The sequence below is a fragment of the Botryllus schlosseri genome, chromosome 3 (assembly GCF_051294905.1).
Source record: "Botryllus schlosseri isolate E-star chromosome 3, Bs_hap1, whole genome shotgun sequence".
Lineage (NCBI taxonomy): Eukaryota > Metazoa > Chordata > Ascidiacea > Stolidobranchia > Styelidae > Botryllus > Botryllus schlosseri.
In genome coordinates, this window is record NC_137238.1 from 29,614,497 (window position 1) to 29,642,477 (window position 27,981).

Sequence of the window (27,981 nt, forward strand, 5' to 3'; positions counted from 1 at the left end):
ACTTAATTACGAATTCTAGAGTCGACCTCGGTCGGACTCGAACCCATTGTAGTTTAAGCAGTACAACGTAACACTATACAGTATCTCGCCACAACTCTTTGAAACTATACTTACTTGAGTACTTTTTGTACCTTGATTTTAACTTGGAATTGGCTACTTTTATGTATTATTGAGTAGTAGTTTACGGCGTTACTTCTATCGTTAATTGAGTGTCAACGATGCTGACTTTGACCCCTCTAGAGGGCTACCGTGTTACCCCTGATGTGCATTCGCACACGAGTGTTGATTTACTGACTTTGCGTCGTAGTCTGAACACGCAATTTCGCGCTATTGTTCATTGTCCACAGGCAACGCGTACCATTGCGTTTTGTATTGCCCACGTTGTTAACGCAATTACGATTGTGTTCTGTTCTGTCGCTTTTGTCAATATATTTTCGGAAATAAAGCAGAATCTTGTCCATATGCGACTTGTGTCTTGTTGAGGAGCTCAGGGCTTTTGATGAAGGTTAGTTGTTGCAATCTGATGATGTATTTGCATTTATTGGGGTGTAGGCTAATAGCAGGCGGATACAAGTCGGACGTGCTTTATACCTCAATCTCGACTTTCAACACATATATACTCTTCAGACATGTCAGCACTTGAATGCTGAGTAAATTTCACAATTCAAATATAGCTTTGTATTATGTCACCCACCTTGGTGATAATAACTTTCAGAGTTTGATGCAAAATTATATAGTGGAGGTGAAGCTTTTTGCGTCGCTTGAGCTTCATCTGGGTTTATGCTTAAATGAAGGAGATGGGAAATTGGAGTGCTTGAACCACAAAGGCACTCGACTCCAGAAATATACACTTTTGTTGAATTCTCCGTTGGTTGACTAATAAAGAAGGTCAACTTTCTGGCTCAACTCTCGATATTCCCGCCGGAAAGTTACCTCAGCAATGATTTCCTATATCTCAGTCAAATTCTAACATATACATTTAACCAACATTTTCAAAAAAATTGGTCAAATTCTCAAAAAAAAAAGGACATTTTGGCGTCCTCCAAGGACACTTTCAAAAAAGTCAAAAAAGGGACAAATCCTCTTAAAAGAGGACGTATGGTAACTACACTGTTGAGCATCTGGAACATAACCTGAACGTTTTCATCACACACTCACGCCCAAGTCATGCCATCTTATGAATTTTCTTTCTAATCCAACCTGAAACCTTGAGTTATGACGCGATTTTTCACGTACTGCTTTGGTGATTGGTCTTCCTATTGTCTTTCCTTACTGCGTAACAGCTGCTGCAAAGCCTAATCTGACGTTGCAATTCATTACTGCTTCCGGAATGCATCATCACCAATTTATTTACAATTATAAACACTTCTAATTGAAGATCACTTGAATCGACGTTACATACCATTTTTTCAATTACCGATTGCCAAATCACGGCAAATTTCTTTGAATAACGTGAATAGCGCTTTAAGCATAACTATTTGTTGCGGAGAAAAATGACATCTATATAGGGATAGAAAATACATATAGGCATATATTTCTGATACCTTGTTCTCAGTAAAAAAAGATTAAAACAGACCGTCAATAACTTGGGAAGAATTTCTATGTCATTTGAGTACTTGCAGTTTGGTGGGAACATGAGGATATCTGAAGTTAAGGTCAAATTAAGCCAAATCAATTTCGAACAGTCAACGAGTTGTAACGTCTGTTGTAAATCATAAGAATGAGTCTATGTACAGCATTACCTTCAACTGAAGTGCATAGTTGTCCCGGCCAGTACCATATAATAACAGCGAATAAAAACCACACCCATTACAACGCACATACGTCACCCGTCACAAATGATTACCAAGTACGATTACCGAAGGAATGACATTTTCAAAACCGGAAATTTAAATATATACAGGATTTGTCGCAAATACCGTTTTATTACAGTCACGGTCTGCATATCAATTGCATCGCCGCACCAACAATCAGCTACGTATAGTAAAGCGTCCTGACCGAAACGGCATCAGACATAGAATAATTCACACAATCTTGCTAATGTCATGGCTACAATGGAATAAAAAATGAAGATTGAAGAAAAGCACGTTCGTATACGTTAAAAACTGTTTGCTACGCCCAACAAAGCTGGTACAGTGAACGATTGATTGGCGTTTATGTTGGGAATGACAAAGAGCAGTGCGACAATACATCGAATGGCAAATTTGTAGGAATCTTCAACAATGTCTATATCCTTTACAGGGCTACATCGTGCCACGAGAACTCATGTAGGCCTATCACAAGGGTTCGTTGTGAGTATAACGGTATTTATCCGCACATCAACGACATGCGGGGCTATATTCGCATGTCGCGCAGTATTGCTCTCTTATTGTATGTACAAAAGGGTGAATCGGAATCTATAGTAACATTAGTACGAGGCATATACGTCTGGAGATGCTTGATGGTACCCTGCGGTCGTCAGGGCGAAATTAGTGTAGTGATGCATCTTCTCGTCCATGTACGGAGAGTGGATGCCGTTCGCAACGGGGAGAGTATTGACCGCGTTGTGACTGATGTAGATTCTGGAATTTTCAGTATGGCTTTCGGAGTCGTTGTTGTTTTGGTCTTGTTTGTTGCCGTCGCTGTTTTCGTTGTTGTATGATTCAAGTACGTACTCCGCCGCTATCTCCTTCGCCACTTCAAGGGAGGTAGACAATTTGGTAGGGGTGAACTGCTTGGGGATAGACTGCTTGGCTGGTGGCTGTTGCTGCTGCGAGGGCAGGGTTGGGCTGTTGCCCGCCGATTGCGGAGAGGTGCTGGGGTAAAACCCCGGGATTGACACCTGCAATGGAATTGATGAGGTAATTAGCCGTTGGAGACTCAGTTATACTTTGCGACTGCGTATTGCTCAGGAGTAGTCAGTAATGAATTTTTTCTACTCAAGTAGGTTTTGCCTAATTCCACTACTTACACATGTGGAAATGTCTTTACACTACTTCCACTAATAGTGGAATAGTTTTTAGCCAAAACTACTTACATTTCACAGTTCGAATTCTGAGCAACAGGAGGTAGGCTACTTTTCATCACTTTTATGGATTAAATTGTCATATAAACTGGGCGAATAGCCCCAAGAGTCCCCGTATTACGGTAAATAAATTTTCTTCCAATATCCATCGTATCTATTCGTACGTATTGCATTCGCTATGTATTAGTCGCAATGATACGTCTGTCAATTTCGAAAGCAGACACCTTCAATTAACTGCTATGCTCATGCGATCCCTCGACTAGACCTACGCTACTTTGTGAAATCACTCACTTTAATAGTTTTCATGCGTTTCATTTTCTGGTTCCACTAGATGTAGTACTGACTACTGACACGTATCGTAGCTAGCTAATTCTAGTTGTGATGGAGTATAATTTTCAGGCGTTGCTTCAACTTTTACACGAGTAGCAATGTTCACTGCTTTGACCACTGTGTGTCGGCCCGACCAATGATAGGAATATCTCTAACATTTTCGACTTTAGCCTGTCACCCTTTGGCCACAGCAAGTCACGCTACACATCGCCCAATCTAATCTATGTCTGAGAGCATTAATCATAGACATACCCGGTAGATAAAAAGTTGTGGGCCATTCTGGCCGTCTATCGTGTGCAGCTTGTATTCCGGCATGCCCCATTGCTTCTTCGTGCAGAATTCCTCCAAGATCTAGTCACGGACATTCGTGTGATATGTTGTCTACTACTGGGGTACTTCGAACAGATCTTACTTGGACTTGGGATTTCCGTTGACTGCTGTGCTTGATGGATTGCGGGTTGATAGGGATGAGTTCCATACCGGGCAGTAAGTCGTATTTCGCGTCCCGCTCCGCTGACCCCGAGACTACCTGTTGGCACATTGACAGGGTCTTTTAATGTCATGATATTGGTTTGTGTGCCTAATAAATTTACATTCTACTGTTTGAAGAGATTTAGCGAAGGTGCAGAACTGCAGTACAAATTCTAATATTATTTTCGTATTGACATAAACTCGATTTTTTCGCTGACATAATCTGAGCATTACTAATATTTGCTGCTGCTTGCCCCTGGCGATTTCCAGCCGAAAATATTAAGCTATGTTACAATTTTATTAGATTATTTATTCAATAATAAACTGCGGTCCGTTGATTGGATGATAACTGGGCACAACGATTTGAGAACTCGAATCGGAGTATTGTTTCAATTTTACTGAATCGGGTCGAGTCGTGAGATTCGTTCTTTTCCATTAACGAATATCTGCGCCCGTTTCGAATAAGAGTTACAGTATGTTACTAACGAGAAATATATAGTTCCAATACTTTCTTCCCGCTATGGGGTCTCTGAAATCGAGGATAATCGTAACACAACATCCAAATCATGCTGCGCAAGGCAAAAGGCCTACGTATATTTATGGAAGCGGTATTTCTGTCAACTATCGATCGAGTCGCAACACGGTCACAAAGAGCTTTGCCATACCTTGGGTCAAGAATTACAAAAATATATTTTATGATAGATAACCCCGAGTATTTTTCTCGTGGCCGTGACGAAAATATATACCCGAAATTTCTACGTAATTATTACTGGTATGGCATCATGGAAGATACCCGAAACTTTCTACGCAACTTGGAATTGAATCCGCCACTCACTCGAAATCTCATAGCTGTAATTGTTAGTTTAGTGAAACTATCAGCGGAACATGATTTGCACAATATTTAGGGCTACCATATTTTGGAATTCGGAAAGGAGGACACTTTTCACAAATCATAAAATTACCGGGCTAAAAAACTCCTGGTTCTGAAATTTGTACTGGAAATCTTCCTGTGTTGACTGAAAGCTAAAGTAATTTTTCCAGTCCTACTCCCGAATGACCCGCTCGAACATCCGCATTACAGATTTCGCGTTATTTACGGCCTGTTTTAATTCAGCATGTCCATTTGCCTGACCGTCAAAGCTATAGAGAAGGATAGATTTCCAATATGAGGACATTTAGCCGTCCTCGGATGACATTTTCGATTTACTGATGTAGGGAGATAAAACCTCCTAAAGGAAGACATATAGTAACCCTAACAATATCCGTCTATTAAAACATATTTTTGTGAAGATGCAGGGATTAAGACTTCATCCAGCGGCGAATCCAAAATGGCATAGCGATAGACAATCACTAGACTAGATGTTCGATAGTCTATATCAGTGGTTCTCAACCTTTTTTAGACACGCCCCCCTTTATAATAGTGAAAAATTTCGCCCCCAACCCTCCCCCCGCCACCCCCTTATCGCCATATCACAAAATCCAACTAGCAACCTCCACAGATTGTTTGATGGCATGGAAGGTTATGACTGTTGATGAGATGATTGAAAAATATGAAATTCGATCTATATATAGAGAAACACGCGTGAATTGGAGGTAAATCGCGAAAAAAATTAAGTTGAACGCTTCTTCGCGCCCCCCTTCAGATGCTTTCACGCCCCCGAGATTGAAGACCACTGGTCTACATCGAAAAAGAGATTTTCAACAAACATAAATCCCATCGAGCGATACTCCTTAACAAGTATCAGGTGTAAATCATAATCTTTACAAACCTGGACCTGAGGCGGATGCCAGAGTGGTCTTCGGTAATACATCATCCCGTATCTGAATGAAGATACATAAACTCACGACTCGGTAACCAGCAGCGAATCTATGGATGAATTGCCAGCAGAGATTGAATTACCCGCAAAATTGATCTTACTCAAGCGTCACTCTGAACACTGCAAGATATTCCTGATTAACCCTGCTGCCCCACGAAGTACTTTTACTTTCTCAGAAAAGTCAAGTTAATTTTGCACCACTTACTCAATTGGCTATGTTTTTGCCTACTACTGCTTGGCAGATATTTCGACAGAACTACACGATTTTAACAACTTTGATTTTGTAAGTGAGAGGTAGTTTTGAGACAGGTTTTCGTCCTATTTACGAGTTAAATTGGCATAGAGACCGGGCCTAATAGCCCCAGTATTAAGGTGACTGCAAATATGTTCCAAAATCACGTCTGCTTATAGTACCATACATAATCTTGGATTGGTCGTAAAACGCATCCTGCTGTTCCTAACATATCCACCCAGATGAACTGGTAACCGTTTGCGATCCTTCGACCAAATTTACTTTGAGAATTACTTTCTTCAGTACTTTTATACCTTCATCTTCTACTCGAATTGAAGTAGGTATATACATATCTTTGAAATGGCTACTTCTACCTGTAGCAATATACGAAGTGACTTCTAATCCATTTGAGCATCAAAACTGACTACTGGAACCTCCTTAATTTTCATACATCGCATTAGATATGCTATCCAATCGAAATATTCTGACTAAAGATGGCTGAGGTCCATAAAATTTTCAAAAATACATTACACGGGCATAGCTGGGTTGAGGTGGGAGCTATTGTCTGCCTTTTTTCTATACCTTTATATATATATCTACGAAGATACGTAATTGCTCATGTAACGTCACCACCTTCGGAAAATTGGCAATAAGACTCTAATTCGTTGAATTTCATATTGGGTAGAGCCAATAGCGTAGTTAGTGGGTTTGTATACATATGAAAGAGAGCTACAAGTGCTGACAGTAAATCAAACGTCACAGTAAGTATTCTGATTTGCTAAGAATCTTCTATAGAATTTCCTTAGTCGAGACATGCACCAGGTTTCTCTATGTTACGCAGAGACAAATTCTCTTCGTGCTGTTAGTAATTCTACGTGGACGCAACGGAGCTCGCAATTAAATAGAAAATTAAAAGTCGGAAAGAATTAGCTGGAACCGCTTCATGAAATCGAATTTTAGCGAGAAGTCAATTAACGGAAGAGGAGGACTTTCGGATGTCCCTGAAACATCGAAATTAGAAGTGTCGTGAATTAGGAGTGGAAATCGAATCATTGTTCATTTCGGGGGCATTTTACGAATCTTTTGGGACACGAAAAATTGACTTTTTGCGTCTTTAGCCAGTGATTTCTTGCGCACCGACACAGAATTACCAAATGCCCCGGGTTGACTTGAAAAGTCTGTGTCCGAATCCGGATGGACTTTATCTTTTCGTTTTTCAACATCCGAAGTCACGATCTAGGAAGCTAAATGCATTCATGAGACTAACCATGTTCAAATCATCGCAAATTGACGGGCACTCCGGAAGTGCAGTTGTTTGGTACCAAAGATTGTTACTATTTTGACATGACATTATGTTATAAACACTAAATGTCACACGACTGATAAAAGCGTTCGTACTCATCTTCGAATTTATATTAAAATATGCTATATCCACATATTTTCGATTCCCTGTAGCTAAAATCCAAATGATCAATATCATCTCAATGTAGTTAACCAATTATACCATCGAAATGGTATTAATAAGGCGCGGTCGATATTCTGCCAACATGTTCGATACCTGATATAGACGTCGTTTGTACTAGTCTGAATACGTGCGTGAATTCCTTGGGTGAGGTGTTACCTAATTGAGGTGTTTTCGACACGATTGTTGTTGCTATATATATAGGCCAGATATTTTATTCCTGATGATTGCATACTGACTTTGTAAAATAATGGCGTTGACCCATTAACGTTAAATGAAAAACAGGAAGTTGCGACAACACCATAAATTATTCAAATGAATGAATCCACTCAAAATTATTAAGAAGGTTGGTTCTCTTTTTTCACAATACTTTATATTGTGGGTGCTGTGGATGAGACTGAGCAGGATAAGGACGATGCAGCCTCAATTCTGTTTCCCGGTTTGGACTTTATGTTCAGCGGTGATGAATCTGCGGAGTTACAACCCCAGGTTCTGATGATAGACAGCAGTTGAATTACGCCATTTTTACTTATTTGCGGATTTGAACTTTAAGACTCGTATGTCTTTATAAGAACATGATTACAGATATTACTCAACCCACTGCGGGGCCATTACCCATGGATCGAAGCCAAAGTACAAAAAACGGACATGTGAAATATCTGACATCGTTCATCAGCGGCTTTTAAGTGCATGTGTGATTACATATCAACCAAATATTACTATACTTTTAATCTCCAAAACACATCAGTCTACTTTTTTTTACTTGTTAAGCAAAATTTTAATCTCAGCGCTCTAGGTCTGTCTGACGGGAGAACTAAAAAAGAATCTTTGGTACCAAACAAGGATTGTTCGCATTCCCAATCGCACACCGGTGACAGAATTTCTCCACCGATCAAACCAAGGCCGGTAGAATACGGTGCATACCCTCGCCCTAAGTATCCTCTTGAAGCTACCGGTCGCGGGGTCCCTCGTGGTCGACCTCTAGCTGCAACTCCTCGCCCAACACTTACGCCGCTAGGAATTCCTGACGTGGCTCCCGGGATACCGAGCGGCACGCCTGCAGCGCCTATCTGCGGTACTCCTCCGAGATGCACCGTGCGCCCCGGTATGACTCCTCCAGCTGGAATGCGATGCGTAACCGGCATACCGGGAAGGGTCGGTGGCGGAGCGTATGGGTTGTAGTAGACGGGCCCGCTGTATGCGGCTTGGTAGGCGGCTATCGTGGCTGGGTCTAATGCTGGGACGTATGAGATGCCTGCAGTGCCGAGTTGCTCTACCTCCGCGGCTTCAGCGAGGGCTTGTCGATTGGAGGCGCGTGTATATCTGTAGGAGAATAAGTTTGGTTGAAATTGTATCGATGCTCAACTGCCGATGCTTCTAGTTGTCTAATTAATTTAGTAATCAAATCCTAATCTGATATGTGAAATGTTTCTATGCTTAACGCTCCGTTTAAAACAAAATTCAATTTAAAACAAAGAGGTTTAAAACAAGGCCATTGTTTAAAACATGTTTTTATTGTGATATTTTTTTCAAGCCATGACGGTACGCATATTCAATTGTGACGCCATAGTGGATCGATATTCACAATTGAAATTATAGGGTAAATATAGCGCCTTTGACGAAATAGGCTTCCAACCACTGTCATATACGGACCAAAACTATCTTTAACCAGGATTACATCGTCTTGCAGCATTTTTACGGTCACCGGTCATAATCATCAGGAAATTCATTCCGTACCAACTATCTTACATAACCGACTATTGCGAGGTTTCCAACCATCACATATCGTATACGTCGGCTATATCAGGTGGTAATCGTCGTCTGTAGACTCATACAATATGTTTTTGGAAAGTATTTACAAAATTATGGCATAATTATACAACTTGAAAAAACATAAACAAATTTATAAAGGCCTTTGTTTAAATAACTGTTTAAAACATGTTTTAAACAAAGTGTTTTAAAAAACTATTTGTTTTATATGCAACTCTATCTATATACTCTACTATTAGTTCTAATCTAATTTGTGGTTCTCCTAAAATGCCACAGAAGATCTATATAACAGCTTCTAGGAGGTACAGAACTTCAATATACAATTGAATAGTATATTCATATTGACATGAACCCGTGTTCGTTCGTATATCATCTGAGATTTGTACATTGAACGCTCTCGTATTCGACATTTCGTGCTGGTGACGTCATATTTCGTGTTACGATTGTTGATATACGATGTTCTTTTGAATTCTCTGCTAGTTGCTGACGATTACCCCTGACGAGTGTCAGCCGAAAATATTCGGGTTCATTTCAATATGTATATACTATTCAAGAACTACATAGTGCGTCACGAACCAAGCTTGGTGTAAGGTTATTTTCCATTCTCATGCCCGTGAGGATGACCTCTAATTTGATAGGAGCTGAACCTGAATATTTTGTATTCATATATAATTCAGAATTAAATTACATTTACAAGTTATCTGGAGACAGAAGTAATTCTAATCTAATTTCGAAAAATACAATGTAGCTATAATCGTAATTCTAACCTAATTTACAACCCTATTTTCTCGTTGGTCAACTCAGATAAAATTAGGATTTCTTACTTCCGTAATTGGTATAGTTTTTATTTTCTAGTTCCACTTCAACTAGTTTAGACAGGCTTTGGAAATCACTATTTGTAGTTGCTTGTAATTCAGTAGAAATTACGGCAATAATTCTATACTTCTGCTCGAGAAGCAACGCTGACTAATGGAGCCATCTCTGTATATTTATATTCAGTTGAATAGTATATTCATATTGAAATGAACATTCGTAAGGGGTAATCGTCGAGTGGAAGCCTAATATGTCCGGGTTCATTTCAATATTAACATACTATTCAATTGTATATTGAGGTTCTGCACCTCCAAGAAGCTCTTCGTATATTTATATTATATAGTATGAAGATTCTCTTGCGCGAGCCCAGAATATAGACGGCGGTTTTATGAAACTGTTTAATAGTTCATCTGCAATGAGATATTTCAATTAATGCGTTTCATGGCCGCGTGAATTCGTCTGTTACATAGATCTTGGTAGTTTCGATGCTATCGAAAGCGAATCTGCATGATTGTGCTAACGTCATTCTATCATTATGTAGTATACTCTGTCTTACTCCCATAGTCATTGTTCGTCGTACACAACATCAATTACAGCAATCTATTTACTCGTGTATTGTTCAGACCTTCAATTTACTACGTACACATGTTAGTTTGAAACTTGTCTTGGAAATTTCTATACTTCCACTTGTAAGTAAGTTTAGGAGTAACTGGTTCTTCCACTTGCGAGGCATAGCCGATTATATTGATCCAGTGTACATTATATACCTGACTCACGACGTATATGATAGGCATTTTTCTCTGTGCACAGCATCAATTGCGCTACTGATCACGCGCCAATTTCGCATCATTACCTCACGTATGTCTCCCGGTCGACCGGTTTCGCTAGCGATATCTCCATGGGTGCCCCGTCGAGCTTGTGTCCTTGCAGCGCCCGCATGCATTTGAGCGCGTTTTCGCGGGTGTTGAAATGCACGAACGCGTAGTCGCGGATCTTTTTCACTCTTTCGATGGCGCCGGGCGCCGGAAGGACTTCCTTGAACGCCTGTTTCAAGTGAAGTCAAGTTGTTGTTTTGGTATACATGGTGTTTCAATTAGTCATCCGCACCAAGCCCGTATTCATTATTATGATTCTTGATCTAACCAACGACTTGCAGCACGGTTCACTTTAGTTCTAGACTTTTTTAATACACCACTTACGCGAGTCACATATAGCAAGGAGGGCATATAAATAAACCCCACTAAATTGGGAATTCTGGATATTGGTGATGTAGTTCATGTAGTTCAGATATGTACCTTTCATGCGACCGCAAAAAATACGAAAGTTCCGTTCCAGGTGAAGATAATCTATTATTTTATACATAATTATGGCTTGATATCAGTATATAAATGTTGGAGGTTCACAGATGTACCTTTTGAGCCACTACAGAGAATATATTGCCAATTCTACAACACATAAAAGATAATTTATTATTTTCTCCACCTTGTCTATTTCATTGCAATTTGCGACACAACAGCCCTAGCAATTCCGTCTATCTATACGCGAGAGAACGAACCTTCTCCAAGGATTCATCCGTAGAGTTCAGCATCAGATTTCTGATGTAGAGAATCTTGACTTGCGCCATCACGTCATCGTCTACCTCGACCTCCGGTTCCGCCCAGTCGACGGCGATCTGGTGACCCCACAACTGCGGGCGGTTGTGCATGAGTTTTCTGTCGCGAGACGAAAGAGGGTAAGCTTATCCGCACCAAAAATTACAGTTGTATGGGTTTCTATAATTCGCTCCTTTCGTAATGTATATCAATAGAAACGAATATACGTTTGCAGCATCCGGAAAACCTTTTAGTTTTGTCGACCTTGAGGTTTTACACTTGGGTCATAAATCCTTTTAACTCGAAGTCATTCTACTCCCACATCCGCAAAAATGTGAGTTTTGATGATGATGCAGGATTACAACTCTAGCTGGGAACCAGAGATTGTCATACGCGAAGTTCATTACTAAAGTATATTTGCTCAATTGCACTACTTGGTCAGGTGGTAATGTTTTGGGATAACTTCAACTTCTATTTAACAGTTTTCAGGCAAATCTAGTAACATCTTACGACCTTAATTTAGTAAAATAGAAAGTAGTTTTGGGGAATTTATACTTCATCTCTAAGAGGTAAATTGTCAACAACTGGCGGAAATCGCCCTTGTAATACAATAACTCAATTACCTTTGGAACATCCCACCTATTCATGGTGTCGCGGATATTTTTAATTCTACTTGCCATCGAGGGGAGATTCACAGCTTCACTTTTATTTAGCAAGGCTTACTTCTTTGAACACCTCCGATTATAAAGTTGCGGCAATATTTCCGCTTCTACTTGAGTAACATCGCTGAGTACTACCCACTCTTATTATAATGTTGACCGAAACTGCGAGGTTATTCGGGTCAATATCCGGAATTTCTGCGTAGAATAAGATTATGTTACATGAACATATATATTCAAAGTGACTTTACCTTCTGGCCATGGCGGCGGTGTGGTGGTCCTGGTATTCCACGAACGCGAATCCTCTGTTTTTCGTTTTGTCGGCGGCCGAAGGGTAGACAATGGCGTCCACTACGCCTTCCGTCAATTTTTGCATTTCGACCAGGATCTCTCTCTTTTGTTTGCTCTTCGGGATGCCGCCAACGAAAAGTCTGAAAATATAACGGTTGATCATCACCTCCAGCAGTCACACCGTGAAGAAAACAGGTGATTGTTCCCACTGTAAATACACGGTTGTAAACAAGATTTCCACCATAGCGTAGAGTGTGTATCATACCGTCAACAATTCCTAGGTCAGAACTTTGTTTTTCGAAGTGTGAAAACGAATAAAATAATAAACTATCTGTACCAGAATGGAGTGAATATATGATTTGTACCATATACTGGTAATACATGGATGGACAATGGGTATATTTACTTGATTTTCACCGTAGATTAGGGTGAAATCGGCCCGTCCGCACTTTCAGGTACTGAATTCTACTTTCACTCCAATTCCAATGGACCAGTCCTTATGGAGTATATCCCAGGGGTGTAGTGGGTTCTTTTTACGTGTAGGCTATATATATTTTGCACTTTCGTAGTTTAGTACATGAAACATAACCCAGTCCATCTCTGGGATATATCCCCTTAAGATTTGGTGCATTTTATCTGTTTACACTCATTCGAATGGATGTGAATGGAGATTTTGTAACAGAAGGGGCTGGTTATCTGATTTGTACCCTACACTGTGAATACATAGGCGGAAAATACGTGTGTGCACCAGATTTTCACCATAGCGCAAGGTGCAAGTCAGGCAATCTGCACTTTCACGGAATGGATTTTCCTTTCACACCCGTTTGAATATGCGAAACGAGTCAAATACACCAATCTCTTTGGAGATATATCCAAGAGTTTAATGGGCTCTGTTCATGTATACGTTTGAGTGGTACATGAAAATAGAACTCGTTCCGTCCCTGGGATATACATCCCCTCAACATGGTGTATTTTACATGTTTTCGCCCATATGAATAGGTGTGAAAACGATATTTTGCACCAGAAAGGTCTGATCTCCTGACTTGCACCCTACGCTATGTTGGAAATATGCGACATACCGCAGATATGGTCGGCAAAAAGCTAGCCCGAATACCTGCAGTTATCGACACTTTTGCACACGCCCAACAGTCTTCCCTTGCGCACTTCGAAATTATTCAAGTCCTTTAACGCCTTCTTGGCGTCGTTCTGCGCGCAGTATTTGACGAACGCGAAACCGCGGTTATTCCCGTTGTAGTCCATCATAAGACGGAGCTCGTAGATTCTGAAAGATATAAACGCGTCGATCCTAGAGTACGTAGTAGTTTGCGATCCTGTAAATATTACGAAGTTATACGCCTTACTAACTCACTGTTACATAGAACCTCTGATACGGGAATGAATATAGAAAAGAGCAGTGGATATGGTCAAAGTATTCAGCTTTGATATTCAAATAGAACTAGACGTATAGCAACGTTAATATCTACTCAGATGCAAGGAGAAGTAACGATGCTCATGGATGTGAAACAGCAGGTATTTTGGCCTAGTAGAAGTAGGAGAGGTCTAAAATTATAACCACCAGAGTATGTAGTGCAAGTCAGTAACACGAACTCCGGAACAGTAGAAGTACTTCGTTACTGACCAACACTGGACAGAATTAATGTAATATTTGCTGCGATAATATATATATTTATGGTGCGTTGTTAAATGCTTTGATTCCTTTCCTTCATTTCAAGTGTCTCACGATCTTTGAATGACGTGTGGGTGGTGCTATGATGTACTTTTAGTGTTTTATTTATCCCCGCGGTGCTGTATCTACTGACAGGATACCGTGTTAATGCGGAGCTGTACCCACGATACACCAGATTCCATCACATTGCTCTAATGACCTTTCACTAACCTATATCTCCTTTCCTAGAGCTTTGTATGAAATGACAGGTGATTTAGTGGGGGCGGCGTACTCCAATCAATGCAGAGTTGGCTGAATGTACACATCGGCATCATACTTTGCCCTCTCTATATATAGATATAGCTACTGCTGGTATGATGTCGATTTAACGGGTAAATGACATATCATGTTCGGGCAGTGGTTGAAGAGCGTTCCAATAAATCTTGCCGCGTTTTATGACGGTGACAATGAATGCCGCCCTCATAAAAACAAAATTTTCAGCTATTACTCTGCGTTTCGCCGCGTCCTCGACCAATGATAAGTTGTTTGCGAAATGGGAAAGGCGGTTCGCTATGTTGATTGGACGTTTCGTATATCACCGACCACCGTAAATCGTCGAAAGTTTACCCCTGGTACACAACACCGCCAACGATGTTTCGACCGGCCAGCGCGATGCGATAATATATATAGGAAAGACAATACTCGGACAACGGGACGTTAATAAGCAACAAATAGCTTTAAAAAAGTTTCACCCGCGCGTAGAGTCGTTGGATTGCTTTGCGGAGAGATTAGCAGCAAATTCGCTATCAGCCATATGTCAACACGTAGTCATCAATTGTATGGTTAGGCTGACAGATACATCGTCAATCATACGTCAAGCCTTGATTTGGCGTTAGTCACATATTAATGAATGATATTCGCTTGCAGATTGGTTTATACCAATATTCGTTAGAATTATGTTGTCACCTAAGCTAATGTTAAACCATTTACATGTCGGTAGTTTGATACTTTATTTTAGTTTATAATTAGAATGCTGAGGTTCTTAGCCTTTACTATACGCTAATATGCAATCCAACGGAAACCCCGTATTTTCGTTGAGTCATGTAAGCAAAAATCGACAGAATTATGTATTTTACTACAAATATAATACATTAATATTGATTACTGGTGTACAAACTGATCTGTGCATTCAGCAGAGTGTTAAAAGATCAAAACCAATAAAATATGATATTCACGGATAACGAAAACATTAAAATGAATATTTATTGTAAATAAGTGTGACTTCTGATCTGTCCTTACATATACATTGGAAAGTGTTATCGTATTGTTCGGTCGAGATGCAACTGCGTGATACCAATTGCCTAATTCCAAATGAGCATATAAATGTTGAAGATAGAATTGGCTTTCAGAAGGATGCGGTTTATATTTCGAATCTCAACATCCCTGCGTACGTCACTGCATATGACGTATAACCGCATTAGTCACAGTTCGACTACGGAACGGGCCAACTGCATACAACCAATGATTGCCAAGACAGGCGTGAGTATATGTCTTGACCTCCAGAGAACCCCTTAGACTGGCTCAAGGAACCCCAGTCGGGAACCACTGTACTAATGAGAGCCGTGCTGTGTATCTTATTGAGACGCCATTCTTCTGATACGCTTGTACGATATGGTTCACTAATTTCAATTACCACCATTGTGTACAAAGGTGATACATCACCGTGAAGTGGGGTCAACAAACTTACGGATGGAACTTTATGTATAACGTAAAAAGAATTGGCGATGATTCCGACCACTACGATATTTTGATAAGACAATGATTTAGTGAGCAAAGCGGCAATAGCCGACCTATGCTTGATAGTAAGTAAACATCGGTTACAATGTTACCACATGTTCCGTAATTTACGGATAGCCCTATTGCATGCGGCAGAACGTAATGTAAGGATACGTCCCCGCACTACAACATCAACGAATACGGGCGGGTAACTCCAGAATTCTTCTTAATTATTAAATAATTTTCTATATGGGCTTCTGTAGGCAGTCCAATCCGCATAAGCGGTGTCTTACAGAAATCAAAAACGTACCTTGACAGTATCGACATCGTGTCGGTCACAGCTCCGGGGATAAAATAATTAAATAAATAAATAATTATACCTGCCGCATCTTTCCAATACTGGAACAAGTTCATCTTCAAAAAGATCCCTGGGTAACTTCCCGACAAATATTTCGCACCCCTTTCCGGGAATGGGATCCATCCAGCCTGGTGGGGGTCCGCCGTATTTCCGTTGACCATTCTCCTATTTATAGAGATAGTATTTTTACTAAACTTGGGAAAATATTTACGAGCAACGAAAAATTGGGCTACGCGTAGCACCGTGATTTCAGTAACGTGCATAAACAGGAAACACTCATTAATGATGCCGGCATTCGGGAATGTAGTCTACAATGCTTATAACATCGATTTCCAAAGTATATGCCGCTACCCCGAACATGGATCGCGAAGAGTATGGATTACAGTCGTCATTAATAGGACTCGAATACGCAACGGAGCCAATTGCTGTTGCGAATGTGGAACGTTTCCGTTACGCAATTCGATTTGAAGGTACTGCTATGGTTTGCCAGGTTTCTGGCTTATCCAGATAGCTGTATAGCTCGCACTGGTGTTAGAAGAAGTTATAGTCCTAGGAGTCAGTACCGAGAGCGGTAGGTAGAGAGTTAGATTGTTACATGGTGGCAAACATCATAGTTAGATTCTTCGAATATATCTTGCAAGCAGTTACTGTAAGTCACGTAAAACGGGGCCGCTAAACAAGAGACCATAGTAGAAGGCTTGACCCGAGAGTCATCGTCACCTTTCCACGCCAGGGACGAACCCACAGCCCACACACATTGTTCAGTGTGTGGTTCTGACAAATCTTTGATTGAAGTCAATTTGAAGGATTCGGCGATATGTAAAATGAGATCGTGTGTTGAAAATCTTTCGAATGAGAAATTTCTGTAGCATCAGGCACATGGGATCAATGATTTGTTTGCAATCAAAATCGTTACGAGTTGAGAATACTAGGCCTACAACAGCTTCTGTGTGAGGCTTGGGTTGTGAGAGGTTTATAACACTCGGCTCTCGACCGCACGAAAAAGTTACGAAACTACTGAACTATAGTTTCGTTATGGCACGGAGCAGGTAGGAATAGCATCTGCGCATGTTAGCTTTGTTGATTTGTGTTTGATGATGGGAATATCACTCGTGTTTAAATAGAGATAAATATTCCGCCGTAAAGCTATCTCGTCACCAAACACGCGCAATCAATATACTAGCAGGTTTACAGGATCAAAGTCGATTTTGTGGACGACAAGGATCTATTATATCCGGTTATCATGGGTGAATGATGAATCCCGATTTAATACACACGTGAGAATATCGCGTCAGACTTTGACTGAGGTGTGCTATGTAATAGATGTGCGTATTGTGGAGCGGATACTCTGTTCATGTCTGTAGGTTAGGTACGCCACCGACAGTTACATATCGTATTACTTCCTAAACCGTATCGATATAACTCCACTCCACTCCACATTTCAATAATGTCAATAGAGCCTAATTTACTCCATCGTTATTGTTTTCAATATTCCCATATCGTGGTCTGTGGTATACATTCTGTATTATTTTGACAGCCCACTTATTAGGGGTGTATGTGTAATGATTGTTTGTTGCTGTTGTGACGGTACTCTTATTTTTAGGGCCGCCAAGTCTATAGCAACAGCGACGTGAAATCGACACTCGGTGGACACATGACAATTGAAAATGCTTCCTTCTTGTCTGAACTGGCTGCCGTTGGGACGCAGAAATAAAGCTGTCTTAAACAGGGTTGCCATCGACATGGACCCAAAAATAAGGACAGTCGAAAAATGAGATTAGCATGAAAAAACGTTTTTGTACATACTTTGTATTTATACGAACCGTGGCATATGTGCACCAAGTCTAGACAAAATCATTTTTGAGCGTATGGAGCAAGTCTATGGAATCAGACACCCACCTTGGCCTATAGGCGATGTAAAGAGGAGGCATGCACACTGAATGAAAAGTAAAGAAGACAGTATAGAAAAAGCAAGCGACAAGTAATGGAGTGACATGCCATGGCAGGCGAGTTCGATACGTCAGGTCGTGGTCCGGTAATCTTGAGGATGAATAGTGTTTATTTAGTAGTAATTGCATGTATTTCGACTCGAACGTGGACATTAGGGTTGTCCAAAATTTGGAAAATCTTAAAAAGTCCCCGTGATTGTGTCTCTATAGATTACTGATAAAAAACAATAATTAGCCTGAAAGAAGCTTACAGAAATGCCGTTAAGATTTCGGTCAAAGCGTCTGAAAGTAGCTGCTCAAGACTGGGCGTGCCACCGACCATAGAACGGCGAGAAGACTAGTAATCAAAATACAAAGGCTCTTGATTGGCTAATCGGCTACGCTCCAATGATCACTGCAGCAGCAGCTTGCTGATTAGGTGTTCAAAAGTCTGCTACCGGCGGGGATTCTGAGTGTGCATTGTTAGTATTTTGGCAGGTGATGATTTAAGATTAATTCAGGACATGTTGAGTTATGAAATACATGATGAACAAACAACACCTGCTTCACAGAAGCTTTTACATCATGACTGCTTTATTGTGAAGGAAACGGCTGAAACCTACATGCCGGGTTTTCATCGAGAGAAAGCAAAGGCGCTTATGCAAGTGTTGAGCGAATTCACCGTTTCAGTACGGATCCATCATCAGTGAATACAAATATATAAAGCTTAACAATGACACTATACTTTGTGTGATGTTATTGGGCTGAAGCTGTAGTATATAGGTGACGTTTTGAATGCTCTTGGGATCGGCGGAATCAGCCGGTTATGCTTGGCACTTATCAGATGCTTACAGCAAATTGAATGCACTTGTAGGCGTTGTTAAAGTCTCATTAATGATAATACAGAAAAGAGGTGGTAATGTACGCACACTCGCACTGGCTATGCTGGATATGGTATGCCAAAGTCCTTATTGATCCCGCTGAAAAGAGGTGTGAAGAAAAGCACAGACTATGCTGCACATAGTATCCAGCATAGTTTGGATATCATATCCAGCATAGCCTGTGCTTACCTTTCACCTCTTTTCTGCAGCATCATTAAGGTCTTTGACAACTCTTATAAGTGAATTCGATTTGCTGTAAGTATAACTGCCAAGCATAACCGGCCGATTCAGTCGATCCCTAGAACCTTCAAAACTTCAGCTATATACTACAACTTGGGTCCAATAGGATCACACAAAGTATAGTGTCATAGACAAGCTTTATATTCGTATTCACTGATGATGTATCCCTTCTTAAACGGGGAATTCGTTCACCACCTGCATAAGCGCCTTTGCTTTTCCTCGATGAAAGCACGGCATGTAAGTTACAGCCGCTTCGTTCACAATAAAGCAGTCATGCTGTAAAAGGTTTTGTGAAGCAGGTATTGCGGTCGCTGAACTGCCTATGTGATTCTGTGTAAGCTGTCTTCCCTTGAACTTACAGCGCCGCAAAGTCCTATAAGTTTCCCGATGTAAATATACGCGATCTTGAAGTACGGTAGAAAAGTATATTGCTTGAAGTTCCAATTGATCGAATTTCCTTATATCCAAATTATAATACGACACAGTAGTAGCACCAATAAGATATTGTTCCAACAAGATCGGTAAATACAGTGGGGGAACGTCCGGTGGGCCAATTACTATTGACAAACTGTACCCTATCACAGCTATATCCAGAATATTCCCTTAGACCAGACCAGGAAGTATCGTCAAGCATACGCCATCTAGCGAATACAAGTATGGCTCCTAAATTATTGAACCCCCCAAGACTAGCATGAAATGCCTACAGTAACATACCCCCCCAAAAAAGTTATAAAATGACAAAGAACTTTTTTGCAAATTAAGTAAAACATTAGTCCATTAGTGGCTCCTCGTCGGTGGAATCCTCGGTAACTTCCTCTGCAGCGAGAAGCACGACCAATTTGTGGATAGGTCGCTCCAAAAACTGCACATCGTTGATTCTTCTTCCGTACTGATCAATAGTACGGTCGGCGATGCGTATCTTAGCCTTTCGCACCAGCCCATCTGTCGAATTCGAAACCGAGTGTACGATTCCCAATTTCCAAGAGTTTCGCGGAAGGTCATCATCATGAACGATAACAATATCTCCCACTCGAACATTTCGACTAACTTTGCTCCATTTAGTGCGTTGTTGCATGCCAGGTAAAAACTCCCTTCTCCATCTGAACCAAAATTGATTCACAGCGTATTGTGTTCTTCTCCAGCGCCTCCTTGCATAGAGATCTGGCTTGCCAAATTCCCCTGGAGGTGACAACAAAATTTTTGGTTTCATCGTTAACAGATGATTTGGTGTCAATGGTTCTGGCGCATTGACATCACCCAAATTGATAACAGTTAGTGGTCTTGAATTTACCACATTTTCCACTTCTGCGAAAAAGGTTCTGAGTGATTCATCATCCAAATGTGAACCTATTTGACAAAGCAATGGTTCCAAAACACGACGCACCGTGAGAATTTGACGTTCGACATTCCCATTCATATGACTAGCTTTTGGCACGTGAAAGTTGAATTCTATCAGATCACAATTTTCAGACAATAGATAATCTCTGACCTTTTTCTGATTCATCTCACCCATCGCCTTTTGGAAAGCATTCTTTCCCCCAATGATGTTGCTTCCGCAATCACTCAACAGTGATTTTATCGGTCCTCTCCTTGCAAGAAATCTTCTCAGCGCATTAATAAATGAATCCAAGTCCATAGAGTTTGTTGTCTCCAAGTGTATAGCTCTGGATGACAAACAAGAGAAAATAACTCCGTACCTTTTCAATACGGATCGCCTTTCTTTGATTTCAAATGGCCCGAAGAAATCGCACGAGCAAAATGTGAATGGACCTTGCTCAGCCATTCTCGACTCTGGTAATTCGCACATCTTTTGTGCCGATAATGGTTTCCGTAATTTCCGACAAGTTATGCATTGGTGGATGTGCTGAGAGACAGCACTCACACCACCTATAATCCAATATCCATGTTGACGTATCTCATTGTGCGTGATTCCACGTCCCATATGATTGACCTTTCCATGAAAATGGCGAATGATCAAGTCCGTTACGTGAGATTTCCGAGGCAGCAAAATTGGATTCTTGACTTCAGGAGACAAAGAGCTATTACGGATTCTTCCGCCAACTCTTATCAAGCCATCTCTGTCCACAAATGGATCTAGTTTGTACAAAGGACTGCCTTTCTTTACAGAAGAACTCTTCGACTTTGATGCAGGATCAAGACGTTCCATGTCATCAGGAAAGAATTCGCTCTGTAAGTCTTTCAAGATGATCCTTTCTGCCACTGATAACCTTTCAATAGTGAGAGAACTGTTTATGGGCAAACCCTTCAATCTGTCTTTGAATTGCAGGCAGTTTGCAACAGCCCGTTTTGCCTTGAACCACGACGAAAACTGTTTCAAGTTTGTATTCCAAGATTTAGATCCCGAATTTTCATTGGAAGTTGTACTGAGTGACACAGCCTTTCTGACTTCCACATCTACCAAGTCATCCACAGCTTCGCCTGATGGATGAGCGTCCTTTGGTATTTCAAATCTTCCCTCTTTCCACAAGAATTGCGGTCCATCCCACCATAACGAAAGTGATAAAAGTTTTTCCAGCGACCTACCTCTGCTTGCAATGTCACTTGGATTATCATGTCCTGCCACATGCATCCATGCAGAAGAGTCTGTCAAATCATGTATCAGTTGAACTCTGTTTGCCACGAAAACATGAAATCGCCTCGCTACGTTATTTATATATCCCAAAACAACATTGCTGTCAGTCCAAAAATACTCTTTTAAATTTTCATACCGCAACTCTGTGTTGAGAAATTTGCTCATCTTGGCTGATACCACAGCCGCAGTCAGTTCCATCCTAGGAATTGACACTTGCTTCAAGGGTGCAACTCTCGATTTTGACATAATGAGAGTGCAATGCACTTTCCCTTTATCATCAACCAAGCGGAGATATGAGCATTGCCCGTATCCATACTCACATGCGTCGGAAAAATGGTGAAGCTCCACTTCCTCAACGGTGCCGAATTCATCAGGTTTCACACATCTTTTGATTTGAATTTTATCCAAATTGTTCAAATCATTTAACCAATCTTCCCATCTACGAGCATAACTTTCTGGTAGCGCAGTGTCCCAATCAAGTTTCATTTTGCACAATTCTTGCAATAATACCTTTCCAACCAGCAGAACAGGGGCTAAAAAACCCATCGGATCAAAGATAGACGATACGACACTCAATACTGTTCGTCTTGTTACTGGTTTATCCACCAATTCCCTGTGGAACCGAAACACATCCAATGATGGATTCCATAAAATTCCCAAAGACCTCTCTGTCAACGATGACATAGTATCGAAGTCAATGTCCTGCAATCCCTTCGCCCTTTCCGATTTATCAATCGATTCCAATACTTGCATTTTGTTCGACACAAATTTATGCAGTCTCAATCCAGCCTTTCCACATATACCCACGCTGTTTTTCACCAATTCAACAGCTTCATCCACATTTTCTACCGAGGTTAATCCATCATCCACGTAGAAATTGGATCGAACAAATTCTGCAGCCTTGGAGCCGAACTCTTGCTCTCCATCATCAGCGGCCAACTTCATGCCATACATGGCCGCGCCTGGCGATGAGACACTTCCAAAGGGAAATACCTTCATACGATACTCTAAAAGTTCCCTTGAAATATCTCCATCTTTCCACCACAGAAATCTCAGCATATCACGATCCTTTTCATTGACATAAAATTGAAAAAACATTTTTTCAATGTCCGCCATGATGGCTACTTCGTTCTTTCTGAATCTCAACAAGATTCCCGTCATATTGTCCATCAAATTTGGTCCACTCAATAGTACGTCATTAATGCACAGACCACCGTACCTGGCACTCATATCATTTACAATACGAAGACTTCCTTTCTTGTTATGAAAAACAGGAGAATGAGGTATGTAGTTGATACGACCATTCTTTAAATCAAGTATGTCTTCTGGAACCTTTTCCGCATACTTTTCAATAGTCAGATTCATTTGATCCTTATACTCCTCATGAAGATTCTGGTTTTTACTCAATCTTCTTTTGACCTGCTCCGCTCTTTTCGCAGCCAAAGCTCTGTTGTTTGGCACTCTAACATTGTCGTATTTCAATGGCAGAGGGAATTCGTAATGCCCATCCTCTCTCCTTGCAACACCTTTTGAGAGGATGTCCATAAAACGCTTGTCCTCAACCGACAAAGAAGCTTCCAAATTCCTATGTTCGATGAAATCCATTTCTAGCAAATGATTGATATTCTGTGGACACATAACTTCCTTCGCCTTTGACATGTATACAAAGGCGGTATTCCCGTCAGCAACAACTTCTGAAGTTTCAAAGCCTTCTTCCATTTGTGCATCTCTCACAATAGTATGATGCGATACCACGCTAGGTGATTCACCCGTCAAGTCTTTACAAACATTACCAACAATTCCCCAACCAAACATAGATAGTTGACCATATGGATCCGAATCACCACCGGCTACAATCTCACGAGGACGTAACGCGTTGGGAACATCAGCACCAATTAATATTCCAACCTTCATAGATGGGTCGTAGGGCATAATTTTATCCGCAATGCTCCGAAGATGAGCCCACTCTCTTGCAACCTGAGGTTTGGGGATTTGTGAAATTTCAACTGGAATTTCTGCTCTTGTGTACACTTGAGGAATAGTGACAGAAGAAGTTTCATCGATACTTGAAACTATAATTCCAGTGATCCTGCTTGAGTTAATGACTGCACCAGATTTGTACAATGTGGACATCTGCAACTTAGTATTGACAGATTCCAGTCCTAAACTTTCCTTCAGATCATCAACCATGAAAGTCCGATTACATTGACCATCTAGCGCACAATAACATTTGACCTTCTTGGATGGATTGGCAGCAGTACTCACATAAACCGGAACGATCATAGTATTTTGCTTACCTCCCTTCTGTCCTTCCTTGGAGCACACTTGCGTACATTTCGAGTCCACCTCATCAGTTTCTATATGCAGCGATGTCATATGCCTCCTTTTACATATCCTGCAAGTTATTCTTGCTGTGCAGAACTTGGCCATGTGGTCTTGCGACGAGCCACAACCAAAACATAGTCCTCGTTTCATTATAAATTCCCGTTTCTCCATATGGGATAGCTTTCCAAAGCCTTCACAATCATCAATGTGATGTAGTTCGTCACAAAAATAACACTTTGTCCTTGTAGCACTCGTGTCGTCCTGACATTCTGTCGAGAACGATGTGACCTTAAATTTTCCTTTGTAAGAGTCTTTATAGCTCACTACTTCAGGAGAGTCAATTTTCCCTTTGTCATTTGGCGAATCCAGATCATCCAATTCTGGAATATTCATCTTTTCGGCACAGACATCGACAAATCCTGCCACTTCTTTCAATGGTGGATATGACGCCTCACCATATTTACTTTGCCATTTGTAAACTTCATCCCGCCATTTACCTCTCAGAAATTGCGGTAGTTTTCCAATGATTTTATTACTCTCAATGGCATAGTTCAAAACACCAAGCGCAGGTATTTTCTGCTCAGCTGCCGCTATTTGATCCAAAAAGTCTGCAAATTTTCTTAGACCAATCCCATCTTTGACATTGATTTTTGGCCAAGAGGATAGTCGATTCAAAAATGCATTTCCAATTACATTGTCGTTGCCGTATCTAGTTTTCAATCTCTTACGTGCTCTTTCATAGGCATCTCTATTCTGCAAGAGCAGTAAACCCTTTATCATTTCCTTAGGTTCACCAGATAGATGCGACTCTAGATAGTTCAAGAGCTCATGCACATTGCATGTCTTCGATTGAATCAATGCATCAAACGAAGTTTCCCAGGCTAAATATTCAAGAATATTGCCATCAAAAACACCAACCTTAATTTCTGGTAGACCACAGGATCGTGCCAACATAGCATTCGAAACAGCCAATTCCTTCAAAACCTGATCCAGATTTGCATTAACATGATATATCCCATGAGCACCATCGTTATTAGGAGCTCTATCCATTACATTTTCGGTGTTATCCAGTACACTACTCGGTTTCGACTTCCGCCCTCTATCCATTAGCCTTTGTATGTCTCGTTGATTCTGAGCCGACAGGTCCTTCATCTTCTGCTCGTAGTCTCGTTGGTTCTGTTCAAGCAGCAGAGCAGTCTCTCTATCAGGAGAGTTTGAATCTTCTAGTACAACAAGCCTATTTCGTCTCGCAGTGGGCTCAGAGAACTTAGCCTTCGTTTCGCCATTGTACTCATCCAAATAATCCTTCGCGTTGTAGCCAGTCTCTTCTACCCGATCTTGTATATCCTTGAATGAACAAGAAATTGCTTCCGATTCCTCTGGCCTAAGACGAGGCTCAAGATCAATCCAAAAATCTTGTAGTAGAGCAAACTTCTTTCGCATATCTAAATATGCTTTTGAAACATATTCCCGACCGTCCCGTGACTCTAGTAGGTCATTCAGACATTTGCACTGTCGCAATACCTCTTTGACATGGAAGTCAAACTCTTGCTTCATGTTTTCAATATAAGCGGAGGTTCCTCTAGTTCTCCTGTCCGATATCACGGTGTGGCCATGCTTGTAATCCTCGGCCATGATTCTATTAGCATCCGAATCTACGTTATCTTCACCCACCAAAGTAGAATTCCTTGAATTAGCACCATTTCGGCCACCACCTGAAGCCTTTCCAGACTTCTTCTTATTTCTTCCAGGAGTCATTATGAAACCAGAGTACACCAACTTAGTGTTTTCTTCAACAGAAGTGTGTCCTTTTCTCCAATATTAGTATAAATGAAGCAAGTCCTATTACCGGCACCAATCCACACAATATGGAATTGTCCTTTCCTTATGTACCGATAGCCGTCCTGTCCTTTGTTTAGTTCCGCTTCCAGGCGTTGCACTGTATATTCCAATACTCCACGACCGGACCTTTAGCTGTATTTACTATTGCGGTCGCTGAACTGCCTATGTGATTCTGTGTAAGCTGTCTTCCCTTGAACTTACAGCGCCGCAAAGTCCTATAAGTTTCCCGATGTAAATATACGCGATCTTGAAGTACGGTAGAAAAGTATATTGCTTGAAGTTCCAATTGATCGAATTTCCTTATATCCAAATTATAATACGACACAGTAGTAGCACCAATAAGATATTGTTCCAACAAGATCGGTAAATACAGTGGGGGAACGTCCGGTGGGCCAATTACTATTGACAAACTGTACCCTATCACAGCTATATCCAGAATATTCCCTTAGACCAGACCAGGAAGTATCGTCAAGCATACGCCATCTAGCGAATACAAGTATGGCTCCTAAATTATTGAACCCCCCAAGACTAGCATGAAATGCCTACAGTAACAGCAGGTGTTGTTTGTTCATCATGTATTTTGTATCTCAACATGTCCTGAATTAATCTTGAATCATCACCTGCCAAAATACTAACAATGCGCACTCAGAATCCCCGCCGGTAGCAGACTTCTTGAACACCTAATCAGCAAGCTGCTGCTGCCGTGATCATTGGAGCATAGCCGATTAGCCAATCAAGAACCGTGGTTATTTGATTACTAGTCTTCTCGCCGTTCTATGGTCGGTGGCACGCCCATTCTTGAGCAGCTACTTTCAAACGCGTTGATCGAAATCTTAACGGCTTTCCTGTAAGCTTCTTTCAGGCTAATTGTTGTTTTTCATCAATAATCTATAGAATGAGACACAATCACGGAGACTTTTTGAGATTTTCCAAATTTTGGACAACCCTAGTGGACATGCACGTCGACTATGGCCGAAGAAAACTTATTTGCGATGTTAGAATCGGGGAATATTGCTTTGAACAATTGCGATGTGCAATCGTTGGTAAGGAATAGTTGCAATATGGAATGCTCAGGCAGCAGCAGCTCAGCTGCAGCAGCTGCCTTGTAGTCTGTGGTCGTTGGTGCTGGTCGACCATTGGAAAAATTATTAATCGACTTGCTCAAATTAATCATTATGAAACACTTGTGTTTTGGGGTAGCAATGTGAGTTGAAATAGCGGTCTTTCCTATGGCCTCCAGGTTAATGTGACAATTGCAGATATTGCAATATGCAAAACACTCGCCCTTCAAGCTTCGTTAGATACCTTTGAATTCTCTCTCATAATCGTCACAAAAATTTTTTTTACGCCTGCTCGTTTTAGCTAATCAGATTTAGCCTTACTAGTAGCTAAAACTATATATGTGCAGGTGCAATATAATTTAGATAAATTATCAATGATTTGTAGCTTTACTACTTCTAAGTTTTGACCAATGTGTCGACTGCACTGTGACTTTGTCACCACGCAATAAATACTGCCTTCCCAAAGCTTGAGCTTATTCTGCTGTAGACCAAACAGCAGGGACATGGCACTGATGTTTACTGCTAAAATGACGTCCGCTGCGGTAGCTTGGTACAGACGGAACTGCTATAGCACTCACTGCCCAAAGCTATCTCACCACACAGAAGTCAAATCTTGTAGTGTGTACGTCACGAGAGTTCCTTTCAGTTATGATGTTAAAATCTCGACGCAAAAGCACAATTTTAGAATATTATGCAACACAGATACCAGAGGAAAACGATCAAAGTTCAGTAGTTGTTGAAAATAAGACAAAATAAGGACGCAAGTCGAAAATAAGGACATTTCTTAGAAATAAGGACAGTTGAGTTTTCTAAGACGTGACCCTTCAAAATAAGGACAAATCTTAGAAATAAGGACGGTATGGCAACCCT

At 40.9% G+C, this 27,981-nt stretch overlaps 3 protein-coding genes across 9 annotated transcripts in view; 1 reads left to right on the top strand and 2 right to left on the bottom strand.

The window, feature by feature from the left end:
- LOC145435023 (baculoviral IAP repeat-containing protein 2-like) overlaps positions 1–27,981 on the top strand; it is a 406,058-nt gene that overhangs the window by 171,262 nt on the left and 206,815 nt on the right. The window lies entirely within an intron of this gene.
- Positions 1,332–27,981, bottom strand: part of LOC145435030 (APOBEC1 complementation factor-like) — a 37,291-nt gene continuing 10,641 nt past the window's right edge. For 2 of the 3 annotated variants that reach the window (XM_080312307.1, XM_080312308.1), the window contains exons 3-12: positions 16,264–16,406; positions 13,556–13,723; positions 12,402–12,581; positions 11,455–11,611; positions 10,753–10,943; positions 8,241–8,639; positions 5,575–5,626; positions 3,747–3,863; positions 3,587–3,685; positions 1,332–2,821 (exon numbers count right to left, since the gene is read on the bottom strand). In XM_080312307.1, the coding sequence (XP_080168433.1) occupies positions 2,408–2,821; positions 3,587–3,685; positions 3,747–3,863; positions 5,575–5,626; positions 8,241–8,639; positions 10,753–10,943; positions 11,455–11,611; positions 12,402–12,581; positions 13,556–13,723; positions 16,264–16,406 (1,920 nt within the window). In that variant the 3' untranslated portion in view covers positions 1,332–2,407. The remainder of the gene's footprint in view (positions 2,822–3,586; positions 3,686–3,746; positions 3,864–5,574; positions 5,627–8,240; positions 8,640–10,752; positions 10,944–11,454; positions 11,612–12,401; positions 12,582–13,555; positions 13,724–16,263; positions 16,407–27,981) is intronic. The other variant, XM_080312309.1, reaches the window with a different exon arrangement.
- On the bottom strand, positions 19,696–26,595 carry LOC145435017 (uncharacterized). Of its 2 annotated transcripts, none has more exons than XM_080312276.1 (2): positions 24,181–26,595; positions 19,696–23,490 (listed from the first exon to the last, which is right to left on the bottom strand). In XM_080312276.1, exons 1-2 carry the CDS (start codon positions 25,964–25,966, stop codon positions 20,060–20,062), a joined length of 5,217 nt encoding a protein of 1,738 aa, XP_080168402.1. In that variant the 5' UTR covers positions 25,967–26,595; the 3' UTR covers positions 19,696–20,059. The 2 variants fall into 2 exon arrangements, with proteins under 2 accessions (XP_080168402.1, XP_080168403.1); XM_080312277.1 differs by having other exon boundaries at positions 19,696–24,477; positions 25,127–25,238.

Bases quoted from the DNA above. Each gene is read 5' to 3' on its own strand.
- LOC145435017 (XM_080312276.1), bottom strand. From the start codon at position 25,966: ATGACTCCTGGAAGAAATAAGAAGAAGTCTGGAAAGGCTTCAGGTGGT. The intron at 23,491-24,180 runs GTAAGCAAAATA...ATCATTTGCTAG, and splicing joins CAAGGAAGGACAGAAGGGAG to AAATGGATTTCATCGAACAT.